At 51.8% G+C, this 23,445-nt stretch overlaps 1 protein-coding gene across 1 annotated transcript; it reads left to right on the forward strand.

The window, feature by feature from the left end:
* Nucleotides 1-22,938, forward strand: CDIP1 (cell death inducing p53 target 1). Its single transcript, XM_007181525.3, has 6 exons — nt 1-127; nt 20,468-20,551; nt 21,129-21,234; nt 21,371-21,526; nt 22,272-22,545; nt 22,667-22,938. Exons 3-6 carry the CDS (start codon nt 21,150-21,152, stop codon nt 22,776-22,778), a joined length of 627 nt encoding a protein of 208 aa, XP_007181587.1. The 5' UTR covers nt 1-127; nt 20,468-20,551; nt 21,129-21,149; the 3' UTR covers nt 22,779-22,938.
* The last annotated feature ends 507 nt before the right edge of the window (nt 22,939-23,445 follow it).

A 23,445-nucleotide genomic window follows, 5' to 3' on the forward strand; every position in this document is an offset into this window, starting at 1 on the left:
CAGAGGCCTTTGGGCTGGCGGGGGGGTGTGCGCGCAAAGCCCCGCGGGGCTGAGGGTCTTGTCCTCCGAGCGCTTGGACCCGGGCTGTCTCGGCGTTCTCTCGGCCTTGGGCTTCCGGCCTCTCGAGGTAAAGGGACCCCGGGAGCGGCGCAGCGGGCCGGTCGCCTCCTCCCAGGATGCTGATGCGATCCAGAGCGGCCTTGGGGTTTTGACGTCGTACCGTCGCTGGGTTGGCCGGGCACCCGCGGGGCTGCGGTGACAGCTTAGCCAGGCTTCGGCTGGCGGCGGGCTTGGTGCCCCGAGGGCTGCCGGCCCGCTCCTTGGATCCCGCTATCACGCCTCCCACATCCTCTGCGGGGAAGGTTGGGGAAGTACCATCCCCGGTTTTCCGCAGGGGCTGTTTCCTCAAGGAGGGGGGGTCGGGAGGAGGGTCCCGGCGACAAAGAAGCCTCTGCTGAGCTCCGTGGTGACCTTGGCAGGCCAGGCGGGCCCCGCGCGGCTCTCCCTCCCCCGCCCGCCCTGGTTTGCCTACATCTGTAAATCTCTGCGCCCGCTCTCGACCGCACACGCCGGTGCCGAGGGTGGAGACAGTGACCTGGCCTATCTTTGGGCCCAACCTCATGCCATCGGGGACTTTGGTGTAGTTGAACTCACGGCGTCATGCGAGCCCGGGTTTGGGCACTTGACTTATTTAAGGGTATGCGTGTTTCTGCTTTCCTCTAAATGTTCCCAGGAGGCCTCTCAACAGGTGTCAGGTAAGGAGCAAGAGGCTATAAGTTTCTCCAGTATGGGCCTAAGATCCTCTGCATCAGAGTCATCGGGGCCCTCGTTAAAAGGGCCGATTCCGGGGACCCACCCCCAGAGGTTCAGATGTAGCAGTTATGAGATGTGCCCCAGGACTTTACTTAATAAGTTCCGCAGATAATTCTCGGGCTCATTTGGGGTTGAGAACCTTGGTCTTAGTGTGAGGAGGATGGAAGACCTTGAGCATAGGGTTTATACCAGTTTCATGTGTGTCCTGTGGGCTGCTGGGCAGGGCAGTGCCTAGCAAGTGTGACCTTGCTCCTCCGTGCTTTGTTTCTTCCCTCAGGGCTGATCTAAGAGTCTGGTGGGGAGAGGCACACCAGCTCTGCCTTGCCCTCTGCCAAACGTTTAATTATGAAAAGTTTCAAACGTACAGGAAAGTTGAAGAAATTCTACAGTGAATGCCACCTAGAATGTCCAACATTTTATTGTACTTTATCACAAATCTAACCATCCAGCAGTCCATCTGATTTTTTTGTTTTTATGTGTGTCAAAGTAAGTTGCAGATATCAGTCTGTCCCCCCCTAAATAGTTAAACATGCATATAATTAAGTAGTCTTAGAATTCTTCTTGTTTTTTAACTAACGGCATATTTGAGAGTCATTCTCTCTGCCTCCCGCCCCTGAGGAGCTGAGGACTCTGGAGGTTTTTCTATAGGATGGGCCTCTGGAACCAAGAAAGAGCTTTACATGTGCTCTTGCAAAGATTTGAAAACAGCAGGCCATGGTTCTAGAATCACCCTAAGAGCAAAAACATGGACTGTGTGACATAGAATGATACTTGAGGGAACAAAATTGTTGTGAGGGGGAACTGATGGGATGTGTCCCGATGGCCAGGTCGCCCCATGTATTGCGTCGGCAGGAACTGACGTTAAGTCGTCAGCTTGCAAGCCATTCCTGCTCTCTACACTATAAGCTTTCCCAGTTTGAATCTGCTGGTTTGGTGTGTTTTCTAAAGCCCTAGGGGCACAGGGCTCCGTAGCCCAGTGAACAAGGTCTGAGTCCCTTGGGCCCAGGTACTTTATTCCATAGCCACAGACACCAACCCTAACCCTCTTCAGTGGTCTGAAGGGGAGAGAAGAGACAGGTCCTGTGAAAATTCGTCTCCACTTTCAGAAACACTATTCAAAGGGCACGGACGTATTTGTACTCATGTAGGATACAGTCAGGGAAGTGTGGCAGTTCAAGTCATGGCATCTTATATTGACGTCTCTGCCCTTAGGCGGAGGAAGGCAGTTGTGCCAGTGAGAAGGCAGCATGCAGTGGGAGCTCGGCCCTTAGTGGGGAAGAGAGAGGAGGAGAGCCAGGCTGGCAGTGGTGGCATGAGGCTTATTGTGCCCCACAAAGGGACTTGGAAGTGGAGTGCACGGAATGGAAATGTGCCGGTTTCTAGGATCCCACAAAGGTCTGCGTTCTCTCTTCTCTGCATAGTCAGGACTCTCCCAGACACATCTCCCTTGGAGGTGGTAGAGGCTGCAGTGCAACTTAGTGCTGCAGGGAACAGGGGGCACCTGGCCTGGGACCTGTGGCAGGCAGAGCCTCTCGCCCTGAGAGGGCCACGCAGACCACGCTAGAGGCCTTTTTGTCGCTTCCAAGCTGTGTGACAAGTCATTCGCCCTTCCAGAGCCTCAATTGCTGCGTCTGTGGTAGGTGAGGAGCAAACCCAGATGAAGGCCTGTCTGCTGTAAGCGCTGAGAAGATTAGGGTCCCCTAATATGAGACTGAAGACAGCACGAAACCGTGCAGTGCAGGGTGAGGAAGGCCAGTGGCGTTCTGATTCTTTCCATGAAAGCGGTTGTGATGTGTTTTTGGTAATGTTGGATCATTTTTCCAGAAAACATTTCTCATCACCTTTTTGATACTCCTGATCTGTGGGTGCTGTGAGCTCCTGCGTGGTCTGTCCACTGGGTGATCCAGGCCATCAATTCTTACCACAAGGAAGTGTCCAGTAAAAATTGTGAAGGTGTTGGATACATAATGTGTTCAGTAAGTGTTGATTCGGTCTAAACTCAGATCTGTTTCAGTGTCTGTGTTTTTCCTTCAAGGAGAAACAGAGGCCAGGGAAGGTGGAAGTAGGTAGGGAATGGCGGAAGGGTCTCCCTGGGTGGGGTTTGAGGAGAATTCTAACCTGTTATTACTTCAGGAAGACGCGAAACGGTTGTCACAGTCCTAATTAACATTAAGAGCAATAGTCTTAGAAGCTGGGGAAACAGCAGGGAATGAAGTTTTGTCTGCAGTGTGTGCCTTTTGTATGTGCTTTGTTCCCACCGGACAGAACTCTCACCTATGTTTTGTCATTGCATGCAGTGTCAGCTCTGCAGATGTAGCTCAGGCACCTCTGAGTCTCACGGCTGAGGAAGCAGCCAGAATACCAAATGACTTGTTCAGGGTTGCCAAATAATGGCAGAGCAGAGCCCCAAACCCAGCTCTCCTGAGACAGCAGGGTCTGAAGGGAGATGGGGGCTCCCCGGCCCCCTTGTGAAAACTGCTCCCTGGACTCGACTGTGACTCAAGAAAGGGTTTCTTTTCTTGTCTGGATTTTTGGCACTCTCATCGGGAAGCCAGCACACTGCTTCTCGGCTGAGGCTGTGCTCTGGCCCAGTGGCTGTGGGTTAGGGACAGCGTGGGAAGCCTTCCCTCACCGACCTGCTTATTAAACACACCTGTGCCAGGGACTGAGCTGGGTGCCAGGAAAATGAGGGGGAGGGTCCCATTGTTCTCCAGTGGGGTGACAAGAGTGAGGGACACAGGATCCCCACCGCAGGGAATTACAGGAGAGGCTCCATCTTCTGGAAAGAGGGTTTGGAGGCTGAAAGAAGGGTCGGTGGAAAGGTTCTTTGGTGGGGGCGGGGTTTGGTTTGTTTGGGAAAGGGCGAGTTACAGTCTTGGGTGGCTGGAGTGTAGTGTGGTAGAGAGATCTGGAACACACGGCCAAGTCCAGACTTTTCCCCTTAAACCTTGACCAGTAAACCTTGACCTTAAACCTTGACCAGTAGATGAGCTCTGAGAGCTTTGTGAACCATGGCATTCGCAAGGCTTGCTGACAGGTCAGGGTTTAAGGGGCAGAGACAATTCTGGAACATCTCTCAGACGTCCATCTTGGGGACAGGGGTACTGCTAACTGAAGCAGGGCCTGCGGGCTGGGGGACAGAGCTCCTGCCTGGGAGTATCAGCCAGGCTGTGTTATCATCCAACTGGTCAGCTGATATTTGATGTGCTGCCTGGGGCTGTGGAGAGACTGGCCCCAAACACCACCCCTGCCCTCTGGGAGCTGCCGGTCTGCCTGCGGAGGCTGCGCCTTTGATCACAGTTCTTTCCCCCTTGCTCCTAGTGACTCTTGCTCCAGTCCTGGAACCCCTGCCCACCTCCTTGCGGGCCTACCTAGGGCCCACCTGGTCCCTGAAGCCTTCCCAGGGCCCCCACCCACGGACCGCCCCCTCTCTCACCTGGAGCACCTACTGTCACGTATTCTCATTTGGGTTTTGCTGAGTATCTTTTGCAAAATTTTTTCAAGTGTGAGCTGGCTTTCCAGCTGGATCTGCAGCTCTCTGAGGGCAGGGACCAGGGAGGTGAGTGGCCTCTATAGAGGGCCTATGAAATGTTGGCTGAATTAAAGAGTCAGGAATCTTAAGTCTTTTCAAACAGGTAGTCACTTGAAAGAAAGAATAAGCAAACAAACTTGGGTAGTGATGGCTCTGCTGAATAAAATTGGCTAATCCCAGAACTAGAGGAATTTTGTGTTGCTTACGTGACCACTTCTCAGCTCTGGCACTCGGAGCAGGCCTCGGTTTCTGTCCCCATGGAGGCAAGCTCAGGCGAGCTCGGGTCACCTGTCTACCTGCTTTGCCTGGGGAGTATGGGGGCCACACCGGGGCCCATTTCTCTGCGGTCCCAGTCACACTGGCCAAAAAGAACCTGTGCCTGCCGGAGGTGGGGGCCAAGCGCTGTAGGGTTCAGGACTCTCGGGGACCCACGTTAGTGCCCAGGCACAGCACGGGAAGCCCTCCATCTCACTCCTGCCCCGACTCTGCCCAGCTGCCTGCCCAGCCACGGGCGTGTGGACATGCTCCAGGCCTCTGCGCGGAACTACTTCCCCAGGACCTTTCCCCGGCCGTGTACATGGCTCGTGGCTCTCGCCTCACCTCCGTCCTGTCTTTGCCTGAAGGTTCCCGGCTCAGAGAAGCCCTCGCTTCCCTGCTCCTCTGTCCTCTGTGGTGCGCCTCACTGGCTGACATACAATGTATTTTACCAGTTTCTGTGTTTTACAGCCCCTCCCCCACTGGATTGTGACATGAAAACTGCTTTTTCCCCCATCTTCAGGGCCTAGATGCGTGCTGGCTGTTTGTGTGTTGAATAAAATCACGTATGTGTCTGCCCTTCAGCTGTCCCATCTCTCTACTGGCTGGTAAGGTCTTGAGGTGTAGGGCCTGTGGTCTGTGTGCTCCATCCTCCCTGGAGCGGGGAACACAGATCTGCGTAGAGTTGAATTCCCTAGTGAACGTGCAGGGGTCAGGGCTGCAGTCAGCCGGCAGGGCAGAGGCCTCCGGTCCTGGTGCCCTGTGGAGGCCTTGGGTGGCACCAGGGGAGGCACGCAGGAGCCCTCGTTCTGTTCCAGGAGAAAGGGAGGGACTGGTCAGCTCACTTCACTTGTTTCTCTTTTTGTCCTGGGTGCAGTGAGATCCATGTACACTCACACAGTGGAATTCCACCATGCGTAGCACTTTGTTGGGTGTTCAAGATTCTGCTTAAGCAAAATTTGGAGCAAAATTTTGGAAAATGTGTGAGATAAGAGATGGGGCTGAGCCAGCTGCAGTGGGAAGGAGCGCTGGTTTGAGACTCGACTCTTGTCTGAGCAGCTGGGCCAGGCTCCCCATCAGGGAGCAGCCGGAGGGCAGGCGCCGCTGTCTTGCCCGCTGTTATCTGCAGCACCGCGCCCAGGCCTGCCTTCATGGGTGCTTAGTAATGTCTGAAGACCAAACGTATGTCAGCTGAGACCTTGGACTTGGTGATCCCTAGAGACACTTGTGGCCTGAAAGGTGGCCTCTAGATGTATGTAACAGAGAGAAATACGCACATGGCCGAAAATAAGGCAACCCCAGATACAGCGTGAGCTCTCATTTCCTCAAAGAGAAGATCCAAAATAATTCTGTCCCAAAAGGCACAAGCCAGCTCTTTGGGTCAGATGTCCATTTAGAGTGGTATGAATTTAGTTCAATTTCCATATACTGTTTCATGGAGTGTAATTTCACATGCTGATTAGATTTGTTCCCCACTCAGGTTTCCCAGGGCACTTTTCCGGCTCTTCCCCTTCACCTTTGTGGACATCGTGTCCTTGTCCTGGACGCTAGCCCCTCTGGATTGTCAGTGCCAGTCGTGTGAGCGCCCCTTGCTACACGTAGGGGCGTTTCCGCTGGAGAGTATCCCTGTACTGTTGTGTGTTCTTGAGTTTTTTCGTCAGTTCTGTATGCAGCTTCTTACCGTGTGCCCTTTCACAGGGTGTTTACGGCACATTACGGCACATCTAACCATTGCAACTGTGAGGTCCTACCCCAGGAATAATTACTAGTCTGCTAGGTGTCTGCTGGCTTTGGGCTTCCTTCTTTTCACTGATTCCATCCAGGTGACCTCTAGAAGCGTGTCACGCTGGACTGGCTGCAGCTGCTGTTCTTCACCCAGCTGTGCTTAGTGTAGAAGAATTGAGAGACTGCCTGCAACAGGAGGGACTTAAATGATGGAGAGGCACTCCCTCTTTGTGCTCACGGAAAATGAGCAGTACCTCCGGGACTCAGAGCTCACGAGGGCAGAAAGGCAAAGCCGTTCTCTTGGGAGCACAGAGGTTCCCCCACCCCCAACGGAATGGGGGGACTCGGGCAAGGCCCAGCTGCAGGCTGAGTTCCTCTCCTGGGCCAGCAAGGCCAGTAGGCCTTTGTGTCCAAAATAAGACTCTTACAGCTGGATGGGGACCTTGTAGTGGCCATGTGGCTTGGCTGCACTTAAGGCCCTAGAGCTTTTTCCTGGATCAGGATGGTGTATCTTGATCTCAGATAACCAGTTAAAGTAGAGTCAATCCAAAGACTGTCCATTTGTGTCAGCTCGTGTAGGTGGTGTAGTGGTGAGCATAGCTGCCTTCCATTTTGTGTCAGCTCAACAAAGGCAGAGTTAAGGACTTTTTCTTTTCAGGGTTCCACTTTGATTGCCTAAGCGATGGTTCTTTAGATTCATTGCATTTCTAAAATTAGTCAGCCTTCTGGTTACCAAGCCCTGCCTGTCCAGCAGGTGCAGATGACTTGTTTATCCACTCGTGGTTGCAGCTGCATCTGTTTTCTGCCCTTTGGTCCTCATCCCCCTCCTGTCTGTACTTCCTTCTTCTGTGTCAACAGTAGAACATGCGGAATCCAAGCTCCTGAGCTTGGTCCTGCTTGGGAGGCGGCTCAGAGGGCAGGAGGAGACCTGTGCTCCCAGCGCCAGCTCCAGCTAGTAACCTCGGTCAAGCCCTGTGATGCTGTCAGTCTCAGTTCTGTCATGTGTCTATTGGGATTTTCTCACCTGCCTCCTCTGCCGGTGACTTCCTGCTGGCTCTCCAGGCAGGGTCTCTGAGGCTAGAACTACCTTGGATGGCCTTTATGTCCCAGCTTCACAGGTCTAGACCCTCAATTTTACTGGAGCACTGGGAAGTGACTTGGTATAGAGAACTGATCTGTGTTACCAAATTCCTACAAAACGGAAGCAAAGACCACTCCAACTCATGAGAGGGGAACAGCCCAGTCCTTGGGTTTGCTCCTTGGAGCATTTCTTTCCCTACAGACAGAACTAGATTATGGTCAGAGACACCTTTTCTGGACTGAGGAGGAATACACATAAATATAGCACACTTACAGTGAGCATTTTGAGGAAGGAACCAACCAAAGGAGCTGCCCACCCTATAAAAACTAGAAACTACACAGAAATAAAAAGTTTCTGTATGTGTGTGTGGGTGGGTGTGTGTGTGCAAACAAATCATCCAAAATCTCACTGTCCAGAAAAAAACCACCCTTAACATTTGGTGTGTAATCTACATGTAAATACACACGTCTCTCTGAGAAGGGATCGCACTGTACATGCTATGTGGTGCTCTATCAAGTCCATCTTTCTATGTCAATAAAGGTAGATCCACATCATTTTGAGGGAGTGAATATAGTTACATCGTATAGGTTAACCAGATGGGTAACTAGTCCCTTTGGTTGAACATCAAGACGTTGATATATAGAAACATTTTTACATGTGAACCTTTGCTCATGTGTTCGTTTATTTCTAGGACAAATGCCTCAAAATGGAATTAACGTGTTAAAAAGAATGTACAGGAGTGAGATTGTCCTCCAGAAAAGTTGCATGAACCCACTGTGCTGTGGCCCAGGTGCCCTTGCCTCTGTCACGGGGAGTCAGAGTGGTTTGCCATGGCTCTGACCAGAATTCAGCATGATGTAAATTGTGCATTTATGATTGTCATCATCACAGTTCCTAGAAGTCTTACTACTTTCTAGCTTAGAACCATTCTTTGAGTCCTATCTGCCTTTTGATTTTGCTTCTGATTAAGAGCAACCAATGTATTCTCTTTTCTGTTTTATTGTATACTTCCTTTTCCCACACTCTGCTTGCGTCTCCATAAATACAACTATTTGTATTTATGCAAACCATGATTTGTGTTTATTGAACACTATGTGACAGGCTCTGAGCTGCGTGCTCTTCATCCATGACCTCATTTATGCCTCATCACAACTCGGTGGGTCAAGGACGGCTGCTGCCATTTCACAGATGAGAAAACTGAGACTCTGGAACATTAGGTGGCCAGATGGGTGGGACCTAGTGCCTGGGTACCAGCAGGCAAGGAGTCTGCCCTTCCTGCTTGGCCTGTGACATCAGGGCTCAAGCCTCCCCGGGGAAGGGCATAGGCTGTGGTATTTGGGGCCATTGGCTTAGGCTGATGTATCAGCTCCGTTGAGCCATGATACTCATCAGGGAGAAGAGTATAGGGCTGGGTGGGAGGAGAGCAGACAGATGGGAGAACCAGATCTACTTTCTGGTCCTTTCCATGTCTTTAGCTTGTTTTGAGGTGTTTAGAATTCCCAAGGCATCAGATACACCCAGGTTCAAGCGTAAAAATAAATGGTATGCAGCCACCAGTGATGCTATCTGAGGGAGGGATTGTCTCTCTTGTCCTGCCTGCATCTTTAAGGACAATGGAAAAGGGGCTGAGTTCAGGATTTCCAGTCCCGCCAGGGCTGAACTTGGCAGCCTAGGGGCCTGCTCGGCAAGGCAGTGTGAGCTAGAGGAAGCCAAGGCATCGGGAAGTCCTAATGGGAGCTTTTCAATGATGGACCACTTGTTCACATACCTTCAGGCCCAAGGAGCACTATTTATTTTTAATGGTACTTGTTTTCCTTCCTTGTTAATAACTAACTGGAAATTTACCAATTACAAGTAGATTCTGACTACCTTGGATTTGAGAATTACTGGAAAACTAGCTTCTCTGTTTCTCTTTGATATTGAGGTCTGGCTGCATTTACTAGGAAACTCACAGTAACCCAGCTAAAACAAGTTAGTTTCTCACTACAAGATAGGTGAGAGGGCTTCCCTGGTGGCGCAGTGGTTGAGAATCTGCCTGCTAATGCAGGGGACACGGGTTCGAGCCCTGGTCTGGGAAGATCCCACATGCCACGGAGCAACTGGGCCCGTGAGCCACAATTGCTGAGCCTGCGCGTCTGGAGCCTGTGCCCCGCAACGGGAGGGGCCGCGATAGAGAAAGGCCCGCGCACCGCGATGAAGAGCGGTCCCCGCACCGCGATGAAGAGTGGCCCCCGCTTGCCGCAACTGGAGAAAGCCCTCGCACGAACCGAAGACCCAATACAGACAAAAATAATAAACAAATAAATAAATAAATAAATAAAAGAAAATCCTTTAAAAAAAAAAAAAAACTTTTAAAAAAAAAAAAACAAGATAGGTGAGAGAGGCGGTCCATTCAGTGCTGGAATGGTATCTCCATGGTCATCCAGGGCCTGGGTACCTTCAGTTGTCCTTAGCACGGCTTCCATTCCCAAGGTCACCTCGTGGTCAAGCATGGCTGCTAGGGCTGTCACATCCATCTTCCTGGCAGCAGGCAGGAGGAGGGCCTGAGGACATGGGCTCCATCTCCCGGCCGAGGTGGCTCCCTTTTAGCACCTTCCAACAAGAACGTATGTCACTCTACTGTGACTCATTGGCCAGAACTTAGCCACATGGTCACATGACTGTAAGAAGGGCTGAGACCATCTTAGCAAAGATACTGCTGCCCTGAATAAAAATGGAGTTCTGTGGTCCAGGTGGGGAAACCGAGGCGTGGAGAGATTATATAGGGTCATACAATCCATCGGTGGCACTCTTCAAATTTTACTGCTGGTCTAGAAAGGAAGTCAGTGTCTTTGTTCCTGAAGGCTGAGTTGAGGGGGTGGTGCATGCGGTGGGGGGTGGCTGCTCAGAGGAGAAGGGCTGGGGTGCTGCTGTGGGCTGCGTGGCCTGAGGTCCTTATTCTGCCTACTGGCCCAGGTCCTCTGTCCCCACAGAGGTCTGTGGTCTGCAGGTCTGAGGTCTGTGCGCTGCAGGGCAGCCCCTGCGCCTCGTACCTCTGAAACAGTCCTGAGGCTCGATGGCTCCAGGCTGCTGTCTGGCCACCCACACCGGGCGCAGCCTCCTTCCTGAGGCCTTGTGACTCACTGTCCTGCCCCTGTCCCGTCCTCTCCTTTGCCTGCTAGTCTCATTGACCCCACCTTCTCCCCCCGGCTTACTTGGAGAGTTGCTCCCTGACCCCCGGAAAGGGTCTGATCTTTCTGTACTTTCACAGTGTACTTTCTTGTACACCACTGGTTTCACTGTGTACTTAGGTTTGGTGTTTCTGGTGTGTATTTGACTCCTGTCTCCCCCACTCAGTTGTGAGCTTCTGGAAGGCAGGGACCGAGCCACTCACTCCCTGACACTTCCCAGCCTGTGCCCAGCGCAAAGTAGGTGCTACACAATGATCAGCACCAACAGACCGTTGGGTATTCCCAGAGGAAGTGCCGTCCCCCTCCAAGGGCCTCTGTTAAGTGGCCACCAAACAGACTGTCCTTAAGCCCACCCCTGGGAACTTGGGAGAACAGGACGGTACGTGGCGTCTCCCAGGGAGTCAGTGGCCATCCCTGGTGAATAAGCCCCCAGCCACAGGGACACCTCACACTGCCTGGTCCTTCATGGTCCACGCAGCCTCTACAGTGGGCAGGCGGGCTGTGGACGATGTGGGCCAGGCCCCCTTGCTCAGCAGGGGCTGAGTGTGCTCCCCGTCCCCCATCCTCTGGGTGGGCCCAGGGGAACCCCCAGGGCACTTGGCTTTCACCCCGGGCCTCCACCCTTCGCGGAGCAGTGGGCGCCTCCTTGGTTCAGCAGATGTGAGGCTGTGGGCAAGACGAAAAGCTGCCTTTCAGTTTCCCTGGCAAAGCCCAAAGCCCCTCTGGCCAGACGCCTGGAACCTGCCTCCTGGGGACAGAGGAGCCCCTCTGAGGCCAGCTGGCATCCTGGTGCCATGGCTGCCGGAGGGTGGGGGGTGAGTTCCTCTGGCGGGAGGCAGTGGGCAGGCCAGCCCAGCTCTGGGAAACTCGGCCCTGCAGCTGCTGCCACTAGGGTCTCGGGTGGATGCCAGTGTCTGGGCAGAGTGCCCTTCCCGGGGCATTGTAGCCCATGGAGCTCCAGGGCAGTTGCCTGGAAGGAGCGATGGCCCTTTAGAATGATTGCTAGTATCTCTTCCTTTCCAGAAGTTGTCTTAGGGGCTCACAGAGCAGTTGGCCGCCACTTGGCCATGCCGCATTGACCTCTTCCGGCTGAGCCGCTCAGGCTGGGCTTGATTACGAGTACCCCGGGATCCTGGGGGAATGCACACCAGGATCCCCGCTCCTATGGGAGCAGAAGCTGCCATAGCAGAGGCATCAGTGCCTGTTTTGTTTTCCTTCCCGTTGGAAGTTGTTCACAATAATTGACCACAATAGCAGGTGCCATTTATTCAGTGTTCTTGTGTGCTCGGCCTCAAACTACTGCTCTGGGTGTTTTGCTTACGCTGTTTATTATAAAACTTGCTCCAACCCTGAGAGGTAGGCATGATTATCCCCATTTACAAACCAAGAAACTGAGGCTCAGTGAGGTCACACAGCTGGAAAGTGGTGGAGCTGAGTCTGAACTAGTCTGATGCCTCCTTAAAGCCTTGCACGTTGCAGCAAGCATGTCCCTGGGGTGGGACCTCGGTGTGACAAACAGCCAGCTCGGAGACTCCCCGGCACAGTCCACTCTCAGTCCTGGGACTCTCGGTCCCTCTGGCCCTGACCCTGCTCTGCCTGCAGGTACCCTCTTACCGGCTTGGGGGTTCCTCTAGCCCGGCAGCTCTTGAGAGGTGACGTGCAGTCTCCGGGAGGCTTCCTGAGACCTTCTGGGGCGGAAGGTCAGAACTCTGTTTATAAGGACACCAAGATGTTATTGGTTATATTGCCTTTTTCATTGTGTTGGCATTAGCATTGGCGGTGCAAGAGTAGCGGGACTTAGCTCTGCTCAAGGCGTGGCACCCAGCTGTGCTAGTCATTGTTGTGGTTGTGTTCACGCCAGTTTCATTTAAGAAAAAGCAGTAAAAATTATTGAGTTTATTATCTGGACCCTTGAGTACACATTTTTTTAATGTTTTAATGAAAGGACGCACATGAAGCATGCTGGAGACCTCAAGGGGAAGCATGTGTGCAGCTGTTTGAGCTGTGAGCTGAACTAGCGTTTTCATGGAGCTCCATATTTATTTAAAACAACTGACACACAGACTATGGTTATTCAGACTTGGGGATTTAGCAGACATTTTCTTGAAAATGAACAAAGTGAGCCTGCTAATTCAAGGGAAACAACTGACCTTTTGTTTTTGTATAAGTTGCCAATGATAAATTTGTTACTGTTTCCAATGATAAAATTTGAGCTTTCAAGTGAAAATGTCAGAATTTTGGAAAACTTGTATCTGCCACAGTGAGCTTGACAGCTTCCCAGTAGTTAAAGACTTTTCTGATGGGATTGGTGGTGATACTAACAATGTGATTTTTTTGAGGGAGGCATATCTCATAATGAGATGTGTTAACATTGCTAGATCTACATCATCAGGGCTCATAATCATGGACCATTATTTTCCAAATGACCCATGCATGCTGTTATAAAACGGGGCATGTGTAAAAGATCCATTCCAAATACAAGGTGGCCCAATGATTTTCAATGTAATAGGAAAAATTTGTTGTTAAAGATTCAGATTCCATATTGCAACTAACCTTTAAGAAGCTACTGCCACCTGTCAGGTTTGGGTGTAGTGTTGAAGAATATCCACAATTACCTGAGAAGATTATTCAGATACCTCTCCCTTTTCCAGCTACTTACTGTGGCTGGATTTTCTCATACTTCAACCAAAACATCACAACAGATTGGATGGAGAAGCAGATATGAGCATCCAGCTGCCTTCTCTTAAGCCCGACTTTTTTATTTTATTGAAGTATAGTTGATTTACAATGTTGTGTTAATTTCTGCTATACATATATATTCATTCTTTTTCATATTCTTTTCTATTACGGTTTATGACAGGATATTGAATACAGTTCCCCGTGCTATACAGCAGGACCTTGTTGTTGATCCACCCTTTATATGATAGTTTGCATCTGCTAATCCCAAACTCCCAGTCCTTCCCTCCCCCACCCCCACCCCTCTTGGCAACCACAAGTGTTCTCATGTCTATGAGTCTGTTTCATAGGTAAGTTCATTTGTGTCATATTTTAGGTTCCACATATAATTGATATCATATAGTGTTTGTCTTTCTATTTGACTTAGTATGATAATCTCTAGGTCCCTCCACGTTGCTGCAAATGGCATTATTTCATTCTTCTTTTTTTTAAATTAATTTATTTATTTTTGGCTGCATTGGGGCTTCGTTGCTGTGCACGGGCTTTATCTCTAGTTGTGGCGAGTGGGGGCTACTCTTCATTGCGGTGCGCAGGCTTCTCATCGTGGTGGCTTCTCTTCTTGCGGAGCACAGGCTCTAGGTGTGCAGGCTTCAGTAGTGTGGCACGTGGGCTCAGTAGTTGTGGCTTGCAGGCTCTAGAGCACAGGCTCAGTAGTTGTGGCACACGGGCTTAGTTGCTCCGTGGCATGTGGGATCTTCCTGGACCAGGGTTCAAACCCGTGTCCCCTGCATTGGCAGGCGGGTTCTTAACCACTGTGCCACCAGGGAAGTCCCTCATTCTTTTTTATGGCTGAGTAATATTCCATTGTGTATATGTACCACATCTTCTTTATCCATTCATCTGTTGATGGACATTTAGGTTGTTTCCATGTCTTGGCTGTTGTGAATAGTGCTATGAACATAGGTGTGCATGTATTGTTTTGAATTATAGTTTTGTCCAGATATATACCCAGGAATGGGATTGCTGGATCATATGGCAGCTCTATTTTTTGTTTTTTGAGGAACCTCCGTATTATTCTTCATAGTGGCTGCACCAATTTACATTCCCACCAGCAGTGTAGGAGGGCTCCCTTTTCTCCACACCCTCTCCAGCATTTGTTATTTGTAGACTTTTTAACGATAAGCCAGACTTTTAAAGGGTTTGCAAAAATGTAAAACAATGTCCATCTTCTTATTAAATTTGTTTTGGAAAGTATTTAAAAATTTTATTTATGTTAACATGTAATGAGTTAATCTTTTTAATGAATAAATACTTCTAACAATTCCTTATTTTTTATTTCTAGTAAGGTAAGTATTGATAGATATAACTCACAAAAACAATCTTTTTGGAGTCCTCAATAATTGAGTGTAAAGGGGTTCTGAGACCAAAAAGTTTGAGAACCGCTGCTCTAGCAGACCGTGGGGGAAAACTGATGTCAGAAAGTCCTCCTTCTGGGTGCGTCCTCTCCTTTCATCTCTGTCTCATCCCCCACATCTGTCCTCAGTCCTCCAGGAACCTGCACTCATGTACAGATGCGTCTCAGCTTCAAACTGCCCTCCCTGCCCTCCCAGTCCTCCTCCAGAAGGCAGTGTGGGTGTGTTTCCTCAGCAGAGACTGTCTGGGGTGGGGGGACCGGGGGCAGGGTTGGCACCCCCATGGTGGTGTGCAGGACAGCTTAGACTACAGAATGGAGTTTGCAGCAGCGGCTGAGCCAGTGAGGGGTGTATCCTGCTGGCCCGGTCCCAGGCCCTCCCAGCTCCCACGGGGAGCCACCTGGGCCACCTCAGGCTGCTGCCAGTTGGCCGGGCTCTGGCCCTGGGTCAACAGCAGCGCTCTCCACAGGGCACAGTGAGTAGCTGGGAGCAGAGCAGAACGCCAGAGCCGTTTTCCAGGGCCGGGAGGTCTTGTGCTTTTAACTCCACTCGGGAACATGGGGAGACCTGGCTTTGCAGAAAGTGCCCGGCCCTGTGTCCTACCCCAGAGGCCCCAGTGCCTGCTGCTCTGGGGAAGGTGAGATGAGATTGCAGCAGGGAGTGGGTCCAAAGACAGACAGACAGACGTGGAGACAGGCTTCATCTCACTTTAGGGTGACCGGAATAATTCCCTCCTACATAAGAGCACAGGGGGTGAGGTGCTAGGCTGTGCTGGTTGTGGGGGCAGAGGCCAGATGCAGCTTTTAAGTGGCCCCATTCCATCCCCTGGTGGAACAGGGTGCAGGCCCTCCCTCTCCTCTCTCCCATGTAGGGGATGATGGTCCCAGAGCTTCTGGACACCCCCTTGTCCCTTGGTCTGTCCTCGGCTCCTGAGGAAGCTGTGGGCTAACGGCGCGGATCAGAGTCCCAACAGCGCCTCTCAGCTTGCCAGCCACGCGCCCCACGCTGCCTCCCCGCCCTGGCCATAGTCAGGACATTCCTTTCAGGCTAGGCCTCAACCTGAAAATGCAGTGGAGGGGACACTGATCTCCTTTGTCAGTTTCATCTTCGGGGCCCCGTGACAGGTGCCCCAGGAATCCAGCCTCTGCCCTGCACACATTTCCAGCTCCTGCTTAGTTCCAGCCCAGACTTCAGCTTTTCGAAAGTGCTCTGTCTCCCAAGGCCAGTGGCTTCTAAAGTAGGAGCCGTCAGGGCTGGGGCAGCGGCACTTCGCTTTCATCCAGGGTGAAGTGGAAATTCCCCAGCATCCCCAAAACTGCCTGAAATCAGGTAAGCAGGAATTTAAGGCTCCTTAAAGAGGAAATCCATGAAGCCTGTGGCAGAGTAGAGTCAGCTCCCAGGTCCTGGGCGCCCTGCTCTGCACCTTACACCCACGTGCTGCTGGGGTCAGCACCTTGGCTGGCCAGCTGCTGAGCGGTCAGCTGGATCGCTAGCTCTCTTCTCAGAGAATTTGTATTTTATCAGTACTATGACTGGGTAATACCTCTGCATCCACCAAGTCCAGAGGGCATAAAGGGGTGTGCTGTGTAACATCCTCTGGGCCCCCCGGGAGCTCCTGTTTGGTTTACGATAGACTCATGATGGCTCTCAGACAACTCTGTTTCTTCACAGTCTGTAGCTACAATATCTAAACAGAAGGCTGAGAGGCCTGTCTCGGGTTTCAGGGGCTGCAAGTTGGCTTCATTGAGCTCCCAGGACCATGGGCCTCCCTCTCCTCTGTTGGGAACTTGTGGCCCTTCCTGAGCCTCTTTTAACAGACGCTCCAGCACCTGCCCAACAGTGAAGTTGCCTGGGCTGTGATCTCAGATTCCACGCTTGCACTTGTAGCTTAACTTGAGCAGTGTGCGTTGTTTTTTTTTTTTTTAAATTAATTAATTAATTAATTTAAATTTTATTTATTTATTTATTTATGGCTGTGTTGGGTCTTCGTTTCTGTGCGAGGGCTTTCTCTAGTTGCAGCAAGCAGGGGCCACTCTTCATCGCGGTGCGCGGGCCTCTCACTATCACGGCCTCTCTTGTTGCAGAGCACAGGCTCCAGACGTGCAGGCTCAGTAATTGTGGCTCACGGGCCTAGTCGCTCCGCGGCATGTGGGATCCTCCCAGACCAGGGCTCGAACCCGTGCCCCCTGCATTGGCAGGCAGATTCTCAACCACTGTGCCACCAGGGAAGCCCCAGTGTGCGTTTTTATTGGAAAACTGTTTTGCTTTTGGACACGTGCCTTTTTTTTTTTTTAATATTATTGCATTCTTGAGGTTTTTGATTACACCTTAGAGACAATGCAGTTTTGTGGGAACACACACATTTGATTTTATATTGGGAGGCACTAGGGGAACTGGGGTTTGAATTCCTGAAATCTTCGTGAGCCATTTTTCAGAAACCTCTCTTTCGTATTGGAGGGCCCTGCCCCCCAGTCTCTGCCACAGTTCAGGAAGGCAGCTGCAGTGTGGGTGTGGGTGTGGGTGTGTAGGGGAGGGGAGGAGACAGGAGCAGCTGGGCCATGGTGCAGTCAGGGCCTGGAGTGGAATGAGTGTCCTGCAGCAGTGCCTGCTCTAGGTTCTGCTGGACACCAGGGGAGGCCTCTGCCCTGTGTGCAGGGCTTATGCCATCATTATGATGGTGGGATTCCAGAGTGAATTCTTGCACTCTAGGAGATGACGGAATTAGATCCAGAGATTTTGGTGACAAGGCAGGCCATGCCTACATCCTCAGAAGTGTATGTGTGTGCCTGCTCCCCAGACACGGAGGGGCTAGTTCCTCCCTCTTAAACCCAAAGGTGCTCAAGCGCCTTGCCAAGCACAGTGCAGCTCTTCCCGGCCTGCTCAGCGACCCAGGACCCGCCAGTTTCCTGGTGAGCCACCCCCAGAGGCATCCCTGATGGGCGGAGCATGGCAGTGTGCAGCAGGTGCCAGCCTGGGTTCTAACAGACTCAGCATATTAGAGTTTTCTGCAGACTCGAGTCAAGCTCCTTAAGGAAAGCTGCCTTTTTCTCCCATCGGGGTGGCTGTGGCCGCTGGCAGTGGCCTGAGCAAGGGTCCTCAGGCCCAGCATGCACAGCCAGTGCCCCTGGAAAGGGACCTTCTGTGACGTCCTCTAGAGGCTCTGCTGTTTACTGTTGTTGACCCTGTGCTATGAGGAGTCACCTGCAGGTGGGGGTGGAAGAGTCACGCCAGGGTCTTAGGCTTGGCTCAGCCTCTAATAAGCCATGGGACCTTAGACAGGTCCTGTCTTTCCTTGGCCCCCATGTCTTCAAAGGATAATTATAAGCAGCAACTCACAAAAGCTGGCATATAATTGATAAGCACTTGGGAAGATGTCCTCACTCTTAGTGATCAAAGAAGTAAACATAACCAAGTGTCATCTTAACATTACAAATCATAACAGTAGTATTCAGAGTTTGCACTGTAAATCAGCATCATCCTTCACAGAAGGCATAAAATGTCCATACCCTTTGACCTAATAATCTCACTTCTGACAGGTTTAGCCCAAGGAAATAATCCAAGAAAGGGAAAGAGCATTAGCCAAAGGTGTTCCAGTTTTTTATGAAATAAGGAGCATTCTAAATGCTTTAATAGGGATTGGTCATGTAAACAGTGATGGGCCCATTTTTGGAAATATTAAAATCTATGGTCATGGAGTCTTGCAAGATGGAGGAAATATATGTGACAATGTTAAAAGGATTTAAAACTTTGTCACAATGGCAACTATATAAAAATATAGGTGCCTATACATGCAGACTGGCAGGGACATGCAGAGACTGGCTGCATTAGGGTGATAAGGTTGGGCAATTTTGTTTTCTTTCAGTTTAATAGGTTTTATTGATACACAATAATCCACATACCATACGATTTCCCCATTTAAAGTGTGCAATTCAGGGACCTCCCTGGCGGTCCAGTGGTTAAGACTCCGTGCTTCCAGTGCAGGGGGCACAGGTTCAATCCCTGGTCAGGGAGCTAAGATTCCGCATGCCGCAGGGCGTGGCCAAAAAATTAAAATATTTTAAATAATTGTGTGCAATTCAGTGGTTTTTAGTATATTCACAGAATTGTGCAACCATCATTAGTCAGTTTTACAACATTTTCATCATCCCTAAAGGAACTCCGTAATTGCCGTTCTATGGCCAGCCCCCCAAACCCCTGGAAACCACGAATCTGCTTTCTGCCCCTATGGATTTACCTGTTCCAGACATTTCATATATGGAATCATATAATATGTGGTCCTTTGTGTCTGGCTTCTTTCACTGAGCATAATGTTTTCAAGGGTCATCCAGGTTGTAGCTGTGTCAGTACTTCATCCCTTTTCATGGCTGAATAATATTCCACTGTATGGAAATATATATATATCTCCAGTTTGTTTATCCATTTATCAGTTGATGGACACTTGAGTTGTTTACAGTTTTTAGCTATTATGAATAATTCTGCTATGAACATTCTTGTACAAGTTTTTGTACGGACATGAGTTTTCAATTCTTTTGGGTATATACCTAGGAGCAGAATTGCTGGGTCATGTGGTAACTCTATTTTAACCTTTTGAAGAACTGCCAGACTGTTTCCCAGAGCGGCTACACCAGCAGTGTGGGGGGTTCCAGTTTCTCTACACGATACTTGTTATTATTGTCCTTTTCATTTTAGCCATCCTAGTGGGTAGGAAACGGTACCTTGTAGTTTTGATTTGCATTTTCCTTTTGGCTAACAATATTCAGGTTCTTTTCATGTGCTTATTGGGCATTTGTTTATCTTTGGAGAAATGTATGTTCAGATCCTTTTGCCCATTTAAAAAAATTGGGTTATCTTTTTTGTTAATGAATTAGAAGAGTTCTTTATATATTCTAAATTGTACAGGTCCCTGATAAGATACATGATTTGTAAAAATTTTACTCCACTGTGTGGGTTGTCTTCCCACTTTCTTGATGGTATCCTTAGAAGCACAAGTTTTAAATTATGATGAAATCGATTGTATCTTTTTTCACTTTTGTTGCTTGGACTCAGTTCCTCTGGCCCTGCCACTGATTTAAATTTAATATTTAAACTTACTGACTCCAGGCTCCCTCTCCCCTGGCAGGATTGTTTGGGGCCCTCCATCCCCACATCGTTCTGAACTTAACACTGTTGGGCTCTAGGAGGGAGCTACACTAGGAGACTTGCTTTCACTGTATATATTTTTTATACTGTTTAGCTTTTTTTTCTAATTCATATTATATCAGTTTAAAAAAATGAGTCTCACTTTAAAATGCTACTAATTTTTAGCCTTTTATGCTGCTGAATAGAGTGAAGGAAGTGTCTTACTAAAGGACACAGAATGCAGACCCAGGGGTGGGAAGATGGCCTGCTTCCCCCGCTTCTCCCCCAGTACCCGGCAGCAGGTGCTCAGCGGACCTTGTGAAGGAAATGACCAACGCTACCTCCTTCCTTCTCGCCCCATCCACTCCCCGACCAAAACAGCGCTGCTGCCGTGGGGAGAAGTCCTTGGTTCTGACTCCTTCCCACAGGGCATGTGGACGTGGCGGGGCTGCTCTGGGCCTGGTGGGGAGTGCACAGAGGACTGGCCGTGGCCCTGGGGAGACAGCAGCTGTGGGGAAGGGAAGGGGGGGCTGAGGAGTGGGTAGGGACACAGGATGGCGCTGAGCTGGGCAGCGGGGGAGACACCAGACATACAGTACCGAGGGAGTGTGGCTGCGTGGGGCCAGGTGCCCAGAGCAGCCCTGCCCCGCTGCTGAGGGCGCTACCTGTTCTCCCCCTGAAACAGCTCCCCAGAACCCTGTGTGTCCGCCCAGGCCGGCAGTAGAAGGAGCCTCACCTGCCTGTCTCCTCTGAGTACCTGGGATTGGAGGTAAAAACTCTCCCAGACCCCCTCCCACAAGCAGGCCACAGTGCCCTGGCGTGGAGGCCAGCCTGGTGCTCCCTAAGTTGGAGGGGAGGAGAGGACCAGTGACCAGACTGCCCTGTGAGAAGCCCTAGATTAGGTTCCCGAGCTGCTGGGTTCTGTCCCCTTCCCAGGGCCACCCCACCCTCTGGCTTTCACAAAGGAAGTGTGGGTGACCCCTGAAGCTGGTAGTTTCTGGAGGTTGGAGGATGGTGGCTCTGGGCTGGGTTACCTCAGCAATGGTGGGGCATCTCCAGGGCCTACAGGGAGCCCAGTCTGCTCTCTCAAAGGAATTGGTCCCAGCCCATCACAAGCGTGGAGATTTATGGGGAGGGGAGTGAAAGGTGACCTGAGCCCCGAGGGCAGGGGACACCTGCAGGAGGAGCCACAGGAGGCCGTGTGTGCTTGGGCTCAGCAGGGGTGGCTCTGAGGATGACCACACACCTTGTGCTGCAGCCCCTCATCACAGACCAGTGCCTGACTGGCGGTGGGGGGTGGGGGGTGCAGGCTGGGAGCATACTTTGCATCTTGGTTTGTCCTCCAGGGTCCAGGAGAAGCAGCAAAGATGTCGAATGAGCCACCCCCTCCTTACCCTGGGGGCCCCACAGCCCCCCTTCTGGAGGAGAAAAGTGGAGCTCCACCCACCCCAGGTAGGGTTCAGTGCTTGATTGCTGTCCCCTGCCCTTTCCAGCTGCCAGGAGCTGGTGCCTGGAGCAGCGCTCTCTGCCGATGGCTGGAGCCCTCTGAGCTTCCTCTCCCCGCCTCTCTGTGTCTCTCTCTGTCCAGGCCGCACCTCCCCAGCTGTGATGCAGCCCCCACCGGGCATGTCACTGCCCCCTGCAGACATTGGTCCCCCACCCTATGAGCCGCCGGGTCACCCAATGCCCCAGCCTGGCTTCATCCCCCCACATGTGAATGCAGACAGCACCTACATGCCTCCAGGTAAGCTGGAAAGGAATCCGCTTAGCCCAGCACCCAGCATGTCACCTGGGTTGCCAGCCAGCCTTTGCTGCGGGCAGGTAGTCTGTGTGGGTGTTTAATATAAGGGCGGGGGGCTGACAGTGAGTCTGGACCGTGGACATGGGAAGGTGCCCTAGAACACGGTACAGGTTCTGTGAGCCAGAGGTGTCCCGGGCCCTGCCAGGGGAGGGTTGGTTCCTGGAGGTGCTGCTAGGAACCTGAGTCCATGGTGGAAGCCTGGGATCCTGCTTACCCAGCAGCTCTTGAGAGAGACTACACAGGCTGGAGAAGGGCCCTGGTCAGGTGGGCTGGCCCCTGGCACCACAGTGCAAGACCTGATGCTGGTGGGGAGGAGAGGCTGGTGAGAGACAAGGCTTTCCCTCCTGTGGTCAAGGTCCTTGAGCACAGTTCAGTCCCCTGTGTGTCAGAGGCAAGGGAGCTCAACGCATCAAGCTAATAAGACCGAGGAGAGGAGAGGTTAGACCTTGTTCCCAGCTCTCTGCCCTATCTGGCTGGGCCAAGTAGCTTCTCTGTCTTGGTCCCCGTGGGACAGGGACCAGGAAAGGCTGGGAGAATGTGGATGGTTACTTTGGCCCAGGGCCTGGTCCCCAAGGCTTCACCCTATGTCCTTGGGTGCTGGGGGCCTCAGGGCTTTGTGCTCACCTCTCACATGGGGCAGGTGGCAAGGCAGTGATCTGTCTTTGCTCCATCTTCCGTGTCATTCCAGGTTTCTACCCTCCTCCAGGCCCCCATCCACCCATGGGCTACTACCCACCAGGGCCCTACCCGCCAGGGCCTTACCCTGGCCCTGGGGGCCATACGGCCACAGTCCTGGTCCCTTCAGGGGCTGCCACCACAGTGACAGTGCTGCAGGGAGAGATCTTTGAGGGTGCACCCGTGCAGACGGTGTGTCCCCACTGCCAGCAGGCCATCACCACCAAGATCTCCTACGAGATTGGCCTGATGAACTTCGTGCTGGGCTTCTTCTGCTGCTTCATGGGGTAGGTGGTATGGTGCTTGCTGGGTGGGGAGGCTGAGCCCACCCACCACCACGCTGGAGTAGGCCCCGGCCCTCGGCGCCTTTTCTTCAGGCCTCCCTGTCTCTCCCCATCTCCGATTCAGGTGTGACCTGGGCTGCTGCTTGATCCCCTGCCTCATCAACGACTTCAAGGATGTGACGCACACGTGCCCCAGCTGCAAAGCCTACATCTACACGTACAAGCGCCTCTGCTAACGGAGCCGGGACTGGACTCCCCACTGTCAGTCTGGCCCCCTGTGCTTTGCTCCCCGCGCTCAGTGGCTCGCTTCCCCGCTCCCACTTGGGGGTGGAAGCCGTTCCACCAGTCCGTCCCCTGGAAGTCTTGTCCTCTTCGCCTTGCCCTTCCCTGAGCATCTGACTCTTTTGGCAAAAATTGTTGGATTTTAGGCCAAGGGTCAGCAAGTGGCAGGGGGATGGCACTGAGCTTGTGTGCTGCTGGTTTGCTTGGTGTTTGTGATCAGAAAGATAAGCAGGGAATGATCTCACATCGTCTCCCTGCTGGGGTCTCTTCCTCCATTTCTGAACCAGGTACAGGTTCGGTCCTGGGTCTTCCTGGGACCAAAAGCAGCCAGAGCAGTGGCTGGTTCCCCAGACCTGGGGCCTGCAGTGGGGCCTAGCCTGTAGCCACAGTCATTTCTGATCTGCTGGGCTGAGAGTGGGGGATGGACCCAGGCAGGCCTGAGTTTGTTTCTGGAGTGCTAGAGGCAGGTATGATGGTCAGAAGGAATGACTCTGGCCCTCAGAACTCAGGAACTCTTAACAGTGCCCAGAAGCCACCTGGGGTAATGTGGACGTTGGCACACCTGCAGGCCATGGGGTAAGAGATTGGGCCCTAGCTTGCCAAGAAGGGACTCTCCTCTGG

The sequence above is a fragment of the Balaenoptera acutorostrata genome, chromosome 15 (assembly GCF_949987535.1).
Source record: "Balaenoptera acutorostrata chromosome 15, mBalAcu1.1, whole genome shotgun sequence".
NCBI classification, from domain to species: Eukaryota; Metazoa; Chordata; class Mammalia; order Artiodactyla; family Balaenopteridae; genus Balaenoptera; species Balaenoptera acutorostrata.